This window comes from Stegostoma tigrinum, chromosome 9 (assembly GCF_030684315.1).
Source record: "Stegostoma tigrinum isolate sSteTig4 chromosome 9, sSteTig4.hap1, whole genome shotgun sequence".
NCBI lineage: Eukaryota > Metazoa > Chordata > Chondrichthyes > Orectolobiformes > Stegostomatidae > Stegostoma > Stegostoma tigrinum.
In genome coordinates this window covers 11,023,864-11,037,078 of record NC_081362.1, presented here as the reverse complement: position 1 = coordinate 11,037,078, position 13,215 = coordinate 11,023,864, and the positions used below count along the sequence as shown (strand labels likewise).

General features: G+C 38.7%; 1 protein-coding gene across 1 annotated transcript in view; it reads right to left on the bottom strand.

The window, feature by feature from the left end:
- The window catches only part of gpcpd1 (glycerophosphocholine phosphodiesterase 1), a 56,440-nt gene extending 43,369 nt beyond the window's left edge, over positions 1-13,071 (bottom strand). The window contains exons 1-5 of the mRNA XM_059648813.1: positions 12,930-13,071; positions 10,355-10,372; positions 4,542-4,631; positions 2,118-2,208; positions 1,118-1,202 (exon numbers count right to left, since the gene is read on the bottom strand). Of these exons, the coding sequence (XP_059504796.1) occupies positions 1,118-1,202; positions 2,118-2,208; positions 4,542-4,631; positions 10,355-10,372; positions 12,930-13,071 (426 nt within the window). The remainder of the gene's footprint in view (positions 1-1,117; positions 1,203-2,117; positions 2,209-4,541; positions 4,632-10,354; positions 10,373-12,929) is intronic.
- Between the last annotated feature and the right edge of the window lie 144 nt (positions 13,072-13,215).

Here is a 13,215-nt window from a genome sequence, read left to right as displayed (position 1 = left end):
AACAAAATAGGTAAAATTAAAAACCAGCATTGCCAATAGGTCGAACTGTTATACCAACAATGCCCAATACAAAAACAAGTTTTCACTCAAGCCAGCGCTGATTGTTATCTTGCATTCACAGCTCAAGACTTTTTTAAAAAAAGGTAAGAAACCTATCATTGCCAATGCCTTGATGTAATATGATCAAAATGTTCACTCCACACACATTCAATCAAAACAAAAAGTCCAAACATCCTTAAATGCTTAACAGAAATCCTAGTGGCAACACAAATAGTTTAGATTTCATTTATTGAATTTCAGTTTTGTATTAGAGTTAGGTTAGGATAGCAATTGATTTTAATTTTCAATTTTTAATACACCTAATCTTTAATGAATTTTGAGGAAGTCAAAGTAAGTTAAAATTGAAGCTGTTTTACTAACTCCACTAGATGTTGCCACTAAATTTTAAAAACAAAGTATATTAAGACTAAAAAAAGTAACAGATTGATCATTAAAATGGAATCTAATGATAATAAAACTCCAACAATGCTAATCAATAGCCAATTAAAAGAAAAGAAAGATGCTACAACAGATTATTCACTGCTGCTAAAGTTAGCCCGCATTAAGAAACCCTCATGTAAAAAGATAATGCAAAAGGATAGAAAAGGACATGGGTCAAGTCTATGCACTTTCTATAAGAAAATCTTTATCAAACACACACTCAGAGTGAAGGTGCCAATGCAGAAGAAAATGGAACATACAGTAACACGCTACTCTACTTCTACCAGTTAACCCACAATTTATTTTAGCTTTAACTCGAAGAAGCAAGATATCAGTCAACAATACAGATTCATCCATTATATAGCTGAGATTAAGAATCCTTACTAAGAAAAATCTTTAAGTCAAAAAAAAAGTTATATTTTTACTTTGCCATTTTCTCACCCTTATCCTGCAGAATTAACATCATTGGGACAGTCAGCTGTCCATTCTGCAGAAGGAGAAAAAAAGGCCAGACTGCATCCCTTTCCTAGTATGTGCTTACACAATGAGAACTTGAAAGCAAATCATCCACCAGATTCCATAGCAGGATCCTCTAAAAACAAAAATTACACAGTCATGTCCAGAAAACGAGTCTTACCTTAGGCTCCATGACATAACATTTGAAGTAGCGATATTGGACAAGGGTGGCTCCAGGAAGAATAACAGTTGCTTTCCATGTTAGGCTACACAAAAATGGCAAAATTGTAGAAACATTCAAATAAGATGGTCATTTGAAGCTGCATTTTGACGCTGTCACAAACTAAACAGTTCAAGTCTTTAAAAGTATGAGAGCAGTTAACTATCACTGAACCAGAGGGCATACAAATGTGGAGATAAACAAGTGAATTTAGAAAAAAAATTAATGCCCAAGCTATCATGAAACTCCCATTATTTGCTGTAATCTATCCAGCAAAAAACACTTCATGATGGGACGTAATTGGCCCAGATATAAAAAAAGTCAACAAAATATTTCATGAGGAAATTGCCTTCCCAGGATTACTGCTCTCCTGGGCCCAAAGTCCAAATAACAAGAACTGAGCAGAAGTATTCCAACTGTTGAAGGCAGTGGTCAAAAGTTACAGTAGTAATACCTGACCAAACAAATCCCTTTTCAACATTACCTAAAAGGTGTCTCTTGAAACGAGATTTTCATCTCAACTCCAAAACGTTTTCTATTCAAATGGGGGAAGAAACCCAAGTAATAAAATTTAAGAACCGCAATAATTACATGCAAAATAGCAATCTTTCTAACAAGGACACTAGTTTAGACAGCTTACTAATATTCATAGCAATAACCAGACAGACCAAGTCTACAAATTCATCTTCTGAAGGTGATCAACGAAAGGAAAAACAATCAAGTAGGAAAAAAAAGAAAATAGACACTAACTGACAGACCAAATAAATTGGAATTACTGAAGTCCAGTTCAACATGCTGCAAATCTGAAACAAAAACAACTGGAGAAACTCAGCAGGACTGGCAGCATCTATGCAGAGAAAGCAGAGTTAATGTTTCAGGTCTAGTGGCCCTTTCTCAAAGGGATACCATAAATCTGACCATTTTATCCAACAGCAATTTATCATCTCCTACATTCACTTACTTATCATTTTTATTGGGTTCCAGAAGCACAGCTTTTCGAGGATACCAACTGCCAAGTGCAGGTGAATTTCCACATACTGCAAACACTTCACCTAAAAGGTACAAAGTGGGGGAAAAATATCAACTTTTAAAAAAAAGAACGGTAATCACACACACAAAACATTCATAGGTCAAAGCACACAAATATCAATTTTGTAAGAAGTAGTCTTTTTGTAAAATTAGATGCTTATTATCTGAATAATACATTAGCCAAGTTACAATTGATTGGGTTATGCTAAGTTTGGTCAAGTTAAACTAATCACACTATAAAAGCGCACGTAATCCAAGACTGCAATTAACAAACAATTGCATGAAAGAACTGCATAAAATTATTGATATCCCATTTATTTCTGTATTATTACAGCTAATGCCATTAAAGAAACCATTACAAAAGAACAAACAGCACCTGAGCAGATGGCCCCAGAAAGAAACCATTTATATAGTACTTGCATCGCTCCCCAGGCTCAGGCAGTTCTGTGTATGTCACTATCTATCCCTAAAGGGACAACTTAAAACATGGCACTACACGAACAAATCCCTACCCCTTTGGATTAGTACAATGTCAAATAGCAATTGCTTGCACAGTTGTCTCAAGATGTTGATTGAGAGTGAACTTTGTAAATTCCAACATGACTCTCAATTTCTTAGTTAAGTGATGGTGAAATAGCGATTTAACAATCATCTGAAATTCCATAATAACCCAGAGTCTCCCATGCTTTCACTTCTTTGACTCAATGTAATTACACTAAAAGCCAGAACTTCCAAGAATTTTTTTTTCTATAATCCAACAAATTATACATATATTTAAGTTGCTCAACAAATATTTTGTCCACTTTTTAAACTGCCCCAGAAAATTTCCTTCAGGTTTAAACTCCAAAGAACTTGGCACCTTTTAAGGAGAAGCCAGAATCTCTTAGCAGCCCTGCACTCACTAATGCCAATTTTTTTTGTGTTCTAACAATTGCTGGAGTTCATCATACAAAAGACATTCTGTTGAACATGGGGAGTTTATTTTAAGCTAATTATTGAGCACTGCAAAACCAAAAGAATGCTACTGATCTGCAGGAGACAATTACTCAAGAACAAACAAGAATCAGTAAGCCATCAGGGCAGATGGGGCATTACAAAAAGAACTAAAATTCTTCCTGCAAGGAAACCATTGACTGTATACAGATTAATTGCAGAGTTTTTAATGCATGAGACATTAAACTTAAAACATAATGTGTTGATTATCTTACAAACTTTTTTATGCAGAGGATACCATGTTGGAAAAACATTATTTTAAAAACTTAAAACATTCAATTTTTCCAGCAAGTGGAAATTCAACATTGAGAGGCTGTGTAGCATAACCTGGCTAAATAGAGATGGCGATTAGAGAAAATTTCTTTGGCATTATTTACTCAGTCCCAAATTTTTTGCAATTTTAAAGATAATCAAATATACATTCCGTAAGATATTCATGAAAGCACACCAGTGATCAAATTTTATTCATGTGAAGACTATCCTAATTGGTTATGCTTATTGATTGAGCAACTGATGCAGCAATTTGGCCAGTTAATAATCATGTGCATTTAATTCCATTACTTCATACAACTGCTGCCATCATTAAACATTCACATCTACAATGCACAATTTAAAATTCGACCCGTAAGCAGAAATAAAAGATGAAGTACCAGTGTTTAGGCTCAACAGAAATTTAATTTAACAAGAATCACACCGCTAGACAAAAAGGGCAATTTAGCATGATCAATTCAGTTAAATTGCACATCTTTGGACTGGGAGGAAACCCACACAAACACGGGGAGAACATGCAAGATCCGTATAGCCAGTTGTCCAAGGAAGCAATCGAACACAGGTCTCTGGCGCTATGAGGCAGCAATGATCACTGAGCCACCATGCCTCCCTGGCATTTGGTAACATTAACACAAAAGTACTGGCATAGGCAATCATGGTTTATTGGATAGTAAATAAAGAAAATATTCATGCATCTATTAAAAAAAAGGTGGAAAATAATCATAAATGGCCAAGAAACTTTCATTATTTAAAAGAAGAGGTTGACTAAAAATTCCATAGGACAAATAATTGGCCTCTACCAGATTATGCAGGGGAACATTACCAGTATACAACACCACCCAACAAAACTCTCTGCATAATTCCCCTCCAGACAAACTTGTCATACTAACTTGACTAAACTGGTTACAAAGGCATATTGGGCACAAAACAAATAAATGCTGCCTAAAACTGCAGGAGGAATTCTTGAATATGGCATGTATTCCCTTTGTGATGAAGGTCGATATTGCCTATTGCAATTTCATTTACTAGTTGTGCAGTTCTAATATTTCTGCAAAGTTGCCGTGCAATATTCACATTACTTTTTGTAGAATACCTGGAAGTGTAACTCCCTTTAGTTTGAAAGTGACCTGTGAAGTGAACATGCTTGCCAACGCTGAAGGTCTTACTGAATGGCTGACGTTATCTAGAGTAAAACATATAAATTAACTGAATTGTGACAACAGTATTAAACTAACAAATGGAAAAATGGCACACAGTCTGCAGTGACTCATACAAATGAACTATGGCAGTCATTTACATATCCATAAAAAGATACTAGAACCCAACATACGTTACGATAAAATCCTCTACTGACATCCAAAGTCTCTCCCAATTTGCCACAGCATTGAACTATGCTCTCAGCTGTACTGCTGGTAGAGGTGTCCGACATGAGTAAAATTTCTTCTGCAGGAAGTCACATTTATACAAAGCAAAGCAGTAGCTTAGGTGATGCTGCTGGGTTTAAAAGCAGGTCAGCAAAATCTTTTATAGCTTGATTAGAGAGCATGCTATACAATACTAGTCAATTGACAATTTATCTTTCTCAAACCAAGAAATAACACACCCCCTGTTCAAAATGTCCACAATTTTTGAAAAATTAAAAACTTTAGAAGTTCTGATACTTTATCTCAGCAAGCATTTAGAAGAAAACCTCCATGCAACTTCTGCAACAGCAGCAAAACTGTAACAGCCTTTACAAGTCCTAACAGTCAGTGCATTGACTTAAACTTTTAGAGATACTTAGGAAGCAATTCAAGCTTTTAGGTTATTACAGCTGAGGAAATAAAACTTCAAATTTGCTATGTAACCACAATCTGTGAAGCTGCGATTCAAACTGCAGTAAAGTACCACCACCTGCTCAAAAGATAATGTATTGTAATCTCATGTCATTGCCGATATGAGGTTGGCAGATATGAAAGTACTGAATCTGCATTTGGGCACTGTAAAGCAAATGGCAGTGACCTGAGAGGTATTTGTCTTTCCATACATGCATTTCCATGCCATTGCAATAGTTTTTGAGCTTTCAGATTACAGCAGACCAGGGCTTCCCAAACTATGGGCTACAAACCCAATGAAATTTTGGGGTTATGAACGCCAAAGCAGCAACGAACCTTTCATAGTTTGGATTGGATGCTAAATGGTTGTAAGACCATTTTAATTCCTGTTTTTCAAACGGTGGACACAACCCAGAGATCTTTGAGGTCTGACTCACTGTGAAAAGGCAAGTGCTTGCTTCTATTAATATTTAAAAATTCAGTAGTTTAAAGACTCCCACCATGCTGACCATTTGCTCTCACTCAGGAGACAGCCCCACGCCTGGAGCTGAAACAAAGCCTAAGAAAACAGAATTGTAGTAAATCACTGCACACAAGTTGTCACAATGCTTTCATGATACTAAAGATCACGCATTTTCATATTCTTAGTAAACAGGTCTACAGTACTTTTCAACTAATGTGATCCTTGCATTTCACCCCAGAATTCTGTGTATTACTCATTTAATATCATAAGTCATGATGTAAGATCTAACAGGTGATGTGGGCTGTGAGGATGATATTCAGGAGATTAACATACACCCTCAGAATATATTGCACATGGCAAGTGGAAAACAGGGATAGGTTGCCCAGTGAAAAGAATGAAGTATAAATCACAGCAGAAGTCATATAATAACTACTCTGTCAAGTAACTGCTCCATCAACTGCTCGTGAAAACCTGGTACATTAATGAAAGAAAATAAATATACTCTGAAGAGGAGATCACAAGGAGAAGGGACCAGTCTTGGTGTGCTCAACAACACATTCACTTCAGGAACTTGACTATCCTGGACTTGAATAAAACTACCAATTTTACAATCAGAATTTACTGATGACACAATAATGGGTATGAAGCAAAGCTGTCGAGAGAATGTAACCTGTTGAAATTCCTTATTTTTAAAAGCACTAAGTGAGTGGACAAAAAAAAACCATAGGATGAAGTATAAATAAAGAAAATTTAAACTTGTCTACTTTGGCAGCAAGTCTAAATAAACAGTACATTATTTGAATGGCAAGAATTCTATACTAGGAGGGATCTGGTGCCCTGGTATGAATCACAAAAGGTTTTTCTTTATTCACTTCTGGGCATCACTGGCCAGCATTTATTGCCCACCCCTAATTATCCTTGTGAAGGTGGTGATGAACTGTCTTAGTGAACAGTTGTAGTCCACATGGTGTAGGTGACTCATTATCCCTCACAGGGAGGGAATTCCAGTATTCTGACCCAGAAACAGCAAAAAAAAAGTGATATATTTCTAAGTCAGGTTGTCGAGTAGCTTGGAAGGAAACTTGCAGGCTATGTTGTTCCATTTAGAACGATGAGGGCAGGAGACATGTGGAAAGTAGTCGTGGGCATGGAAGGTGTTTCTGAAGGATCTTCAGTGAATTCCTGCAGTGCATCTTGTAAATTCTACACACTGCTGCTACTGAGCGGTGGTGGAAGGAGTGAATGCTTGCAGGTGTAGTGCCAGTCGAGTAGGCTGCTTTGTCCTGGATGGCATTAAGTTCCATGAGTGTTGTTGGAATTACACTCATCCAGGCCTGTGGGGAATATTCCATCACACTCCTGACTTGTGCCTTGTTGGTGGTGAATAGGCTTTGGGCAGTCAGGTGAGGAGTTACTCACTGTAGCATTTCTAGTAAGACCTGTTCTTGTACCCTTAGTAGGTGATTTAGGAATGCAAAAGGTATTGTGGTGAGGATGAAATATAAAAGCAGAAAAACCTTGCTACAATTGTACACAGCCTTTAACCAGGCTACATCTGGAGCGGTGTGCGTAATTCTGGACTCCTTGCTTAAAACATAGTTGTATTTAAAGCAATTTAGAGAAAATTTTATTGAAAGATGGATGATTTAACAAGGTAAATACTGAAAGGATGCTTACCCTCTTAGGGAGGTTTAGATCTAACTGACACAGTTTAAAAATCCAGGATTTACCATTTAAAACTGCAGTCATGATTTGTTTTTTCCTCTCTGAAGAGATCTTCTAGTCTGTGTAATTCATAGTCTATATCCAAAGGAGTTATGGGGAACAAACAGCAAAGTAGAGTTGATGACACAATCAGATTAGCTACGCTATCGAATTGCAGAACAGATCAGGGGATCAAATGGCCTACACCTGCTCACAATTGTGCTTTTGAAAGATGCTTTTGAATAAGCCCTCGAAATAGATGGAATTAGCACAAATGCCATGTATACATAAGCACCGCACTAAACCTTCAACTGCAAAGATTTTAGATCAATCGTTCTTTTGCGTATCTCCATTTCGGACTGAACCATTCATCACATTAATTTCAAGAAATAGCTATGTTTTACATTTCAAAGCGTTGACTGCCGAATCTAATGTGTGATTCACATTGTTCACTTGGCTTGGTGCATGTGCTGACCCCCAATTTTGGCTGGAGTTTTGGAGGCTTTAAAGGTTGAGACATGCAAGTTGACCTACACATTTTTGAAAAATTATTTTATTCAGTTCACCAGCAGCAATGACCCAATTAAAATTATACCTGCAAATAGTCAAAAGATGATGTTACCACAGTAACTTATTACTTTTGTATATACATTAACAAAGTTCTCAAAAAAATTAAATTGCAGCCTCAAATCTGGCAACTTTGCATTGTAATTGAGTCACTATTCACTGTTAATCCCAAAGGTGATTCCAACATGATGGAGAAAGACTGCAAACTTTGAATGTACTCATGCTTGTTGTCCACTGCATGGTGACAGATCATGTTATTGATATATCATCAGAACAATTCATGGCTGACATGCTATAATTCCAATTTTTAACAATAATTTAACTTTCAACCAAATTGATGAGTAACCACGGAACAATGCCATCATCTTGCCCAATGTGGGGCTGGAGGAGCACAGCAGGCCAGGCAGCATCAGAGGAGTAGGAAAGCTGACGTTTCAGGTTGGAACCCTTCTTCAGAAATGGGGGAGGGGGAAGGGAGCTCTGAAATAAATAGAGAGGAGGAGTGGGGGTTGGGAAAGGTAGGTGAGTTGAGTGGAACACCATATCTTGGGAGCAGACACAGCAGAGGTGGAGGAATTGGGAGTAGGGGATCGCATTCTTGCAGGAAGATGGGCAAGAGGATGTGTAGTCTAGGTAGCTGTGGGAGTTGGAGGGTTTGAAATAGTTATCAGTTTCGAGATCGCCACGAGTGATGGATACAAAGAGGTCCAGGAAGGAGAGAGAGGTATCAGAGATGGTCCAGGTGAACTCGATGTTGGGGTGACAGACGTCCTCTTATCTCAAGCACCACTCCCGAACATCCCAGATTTCTCTTATTTAAAAGGTGTGCAACTTCCCCTCTACTTCAGTGGATGAAAATGCTCTCGACCGCATCTCCTGCATTTCCTGTATCTCTACTCCCACATCACTCCCCACAACAAAAACAAAGATAGGATTCCCACTTGTCCTAGCGTATCAACCCACTAACCTCCGGAGACAACGTTATCATTCTCCACCACATCTACCACCTGCAATCTGACCCCATTACCAAGATTCTATTTCCCCCGACACACCTATCTGCCTTTCGGAGAGACCACTCTCTCTGCGACTCTCTCATTCGCTCCACACTCCCCACTAGCCCCACCAACCCCGGCACCTTTCCCTGCAACCACAGGAAGTGTTACACCTGCACCTACACCTCCCCTCTCCTTTCCATCCAAGGACCCAAATAAACCCTTCCACATCAGACAGATGTTCACCTGCACATCCATTAACATGGTCTATTGCATCTATTGCTCCCGACATGGCCTCCCCTACAATCCGTGAGACCAAGCAGAGCCTCAGAGACCTCTTTGAAGAACACCTGTGCTCTGTTCGTGACAAACAACAACACCTTCCAGTTGCGAACCACTTCAACTCCCCCACCCATTCTCTAGACGACATGCCCATCTTGGGCCTCCTTCAGTGCCACAACTACACTACCAGGAAATTGGAGGAGCAGCACTTCATATTCCACCTTGGCAGCCTACAACGCAATAGTCTCAATGTGGACTTTACTAACTTCAAAATCTCCCCAACCCCAGCTTCATCCCATGACCAACCCTCCATCTCATCCCCACCTCCTTGACCTGCCCATCTTCTCCCCAACTATCCACCCAGCCCACCTCACTGACCAATCCCTGCAGTCACCTATCGTCATTCCACCTACCTTCCCCAGCCCCACCCCTCATCCCTCTATTTATTTCAGAGCTCCCTTACCCCTCCCCCATTTCTGAAGAAGGGGCCTGACCCAAAATGTCAGTTTTCCCGTTCCTCTGATGCTGCCCGGCCAGCTGAGTTCCTCCAGCTCCACAATGTGTTATCTCAGACTCCAACACTGGCAGTTCTTACTATCTCTGATGATCTTGCGAGATTAGGTAATTAACCTACTGACTATCAATGTCGCGCAGATTTAAGTTTGCTGCTGTAGTCAAAGCATAACTTCTTGAGTGCAGTATTAACAGAAGACCCAAACTGCATGACAGAACAGGGCCAAGTTACTTTACTTTTGCCTACTAAAAAAATCAGGAACAATAATTGTTCATTTGCCATTCCATTTCAACATCCCTCAATTACTGATGGAGCTAAATGACCTGGAGGTAAGGGATACAAAGTTGATCTAAACTTTAACAAAGATTTCAAACATAACTTTGGTTGGAGGAGTTCAAGGACATGTCTAAACAACCATGCAGAAATCACCCATTTGGCAGATGAGGTTTCAGCCAGGCAGTATAAACAGGGTACTGATAGACTGCAACTATTGGTGTTTCAGCCAAACTGTAGATTAAGGAAACAAAATATTCTTTGCGATTATGTAGCATATAAACAGTTGGCACTTACTGCACACAGATGGTCCTCCACAACATCATGCTGGTTTGTTGTCTCCACTTACAGCTCTTAAAACTCCAGGCCTATGTTAAAAATAAAGTGAGTTACAATGTTTAAAACTAATATCAATTATGTGATATTAATATTACATACTTGACAGTAGCAAGATAATAAAGTGTGAAGCTGGATGAACACAGCAGGCCAAACAGCATCTCAGGAGCACAAAAGCTGACGTTTCGGGCCTGGATCCTTTATCAGATGAAGGGTCCAGGTCCGAAACGTCAGCTTTTGTGCTCCTGAGATGCTGCTTGGCCTGCTGTGTTCATCCAGCTTCACACTTTATTACCTTGGATTCTCCAGCATCTGCAGTTCCCATTATCTCCTCTACTTCACAGTAGCATTAGATTTTGTTAAAGACACTGAACCAGGTTTACATTGCACTTGACAATGCAAAACAGTGTGGGGTATCTGGTCATTCATAAAAATAACTGATGTAACAGGTGCTTTTTAAATTAAAAATTTGTTCAGAACATGAATTTTAAATATTACATTTTGAATTAGTACCATGTGGGTTTTGGTCTGCATGAGGGGGTTTAATCATTAACTTCTAAAATTCCTTCTTAAAAAAATTGTAAAAGTGAGCTCCTGGGTCATATAATGAGAATTTGCTTGTACTGGGGGCTTTATGAGCAAATACAGTAAATACTAAGAAGCATTAGTTTGTTTTCAGGTTAAAAGCATCAAGGTTTTATTGAGCCAAATGGAAAAATAAAGCTTGGAAGATTTTTGCATTCAATTCATAGAAATCCTTGTGGAAGTTATAGATGTGAAATAGATGTTCCCCCCAAAAGAAAGGAGATAGGTTACCCATGTGTCAGTATTTTAGCTAAAACATTCCAGACCAGACGTGTTTGGTTAGAATTCTGAATGTTTTATTCAAAGCTAGTTCAAAGGCAGTCTAAGATCAATTGTGTGATTTATCAAGGAAAAAGAATCAAACACTCAAACTCAGAAACTGAAAGAAACAGTTCAGTTAAAACTCTAGATGCAATGAAGAAACAAACACTATGATTGGCAATTGTAAAATGAGAGTGTGTTGGGATAGATGGGATTGTATTCTTCTGTTTCAAAATTGTTCAAATTTTGCTAGATGTAAATAGCTTGCTTGTTTATTATCTTTTGCATAATAAAATGGTTTTATTGTTAGAATCAAATCTACATCATCATGTGCTGTGTTTTAGTGAAAAACTCCTTTACCATTAAATACAAACTACAAATAAAAAATATGATCTATCAAACCAGATTTCAGTTTAGGATCTCGCTTGTCCAATAACAATATCAGCTGGGATCATCTAGATTTAGTTAGATGCGGTCTCCGTACTCCAGTCCATCAAGCGTGGCTCATCCAAGTATTGTAACTTTCACGAAGAGGCACAATTTTTCTGATCCCTCTCAGCCCCGCTCACCGGCCCAGCCCTCTTGATTTTCCTTCCAGCCATGTCACAAATTTCTAGTCTGTTTCTTCACTGCCTGCCTGTCTGCAGTCATCAGCCCCGTTGAAGCAAGTTTAATTCTGTCTGGTTTCAGTTTCCCTTCAATTTCTCAGAAATTTAAAGTCACTGCCCATTCCCAGAATTTTTCTTTCAACTGTGGACTGTTTCTAAAAAAAAACAAACTTTGCAACCAGAATTAAAGCACCACCCTAAAGATTTGGCCATTTGTACAGACAACAGTTTGCACACTTTCCCATAAACAAGAAAGATTCCATCACAGTGGCAACTAGATTATTGGAGGCTCAATGCAATTTTCTTTACAGGGTACTGGAAGCTGAAAACAAGGGGGAGGTGGCAGTTAGTGGTGTTATCACTGGACTGGGTACCCAGGTTCAAACCCTGTCATGACAGTTGGCAGATTTTGAATTGAATAGAAATCTGGATCCATGGCAAGATGGTTGATTCTGAACTATTTTTGGGCATTTAGGGATGGGCAATAAATGCTGGCCTAGCCGGTGACACCCTAATCCCATTTAATTAACTTTAAAAAGCAGGACAAGTAAAAAAGCCTTATTGAAGAATTCCAGAGAATTTAATACTTTACATGTTTCCAAACAAGAAAAATGGCACCTTCTCCCATATCCTTACCTAGCTCCCACACACCGGGCCTTGTTATCACATGGTCTGCTATTCCGCACCACGCACTGTTAGCCGCTAAATTTTCCTCTAATACCTATTTATTCTTCTAGGCTGATTGTTATCTACTCCTTGGTCTTTCCAACTGTTGTTCTCTCTCTTTGGGGTCTGTCTCCACCTCATTTACTCCTTAACCTTCCCCCCCTACCCACCCCCCCTCACCTCCCATGCTATCTTCTGCATGAAAACCAATGGTTTCTTAGCTACCATCATCTGAGGGTCACTAAACCCAAAATGTTGGTTCTGATTTCTCTCCGCAAATGCTGCCAGGCCTACTGAGCCTTTCAAGCAATTTTTTTGGTTATAAAATATTGTGAATTATTTTTAGACAAAACATCTTACTCTTTAACTAGCAGGCACAAGCAACATCCTGTGCAACTACAATCAAACTGAATTACCCTTTGGACAGCCAACCACACCTTTAACGCCACCGTTCTTCAGTTCTGTGGGACTGTCGTCGTTTAGTTTTACTTTTACGAACCAGATCATAACCAAATGATCTTCACCAGCGACTTCCTTTTCTACCTCCTTGAAGATCATTCTTTGTTGTCTCCAGCAAAAAAAAGGAAAAATTCAATCTATAGACCAAGAGATCAACATCCACATAAACCTTTCCTTGTATTTGAAGTATATTTTTAACTAACTGTTTCTAATACTCAGTACTTGTCCAATTGCCTGTGACAA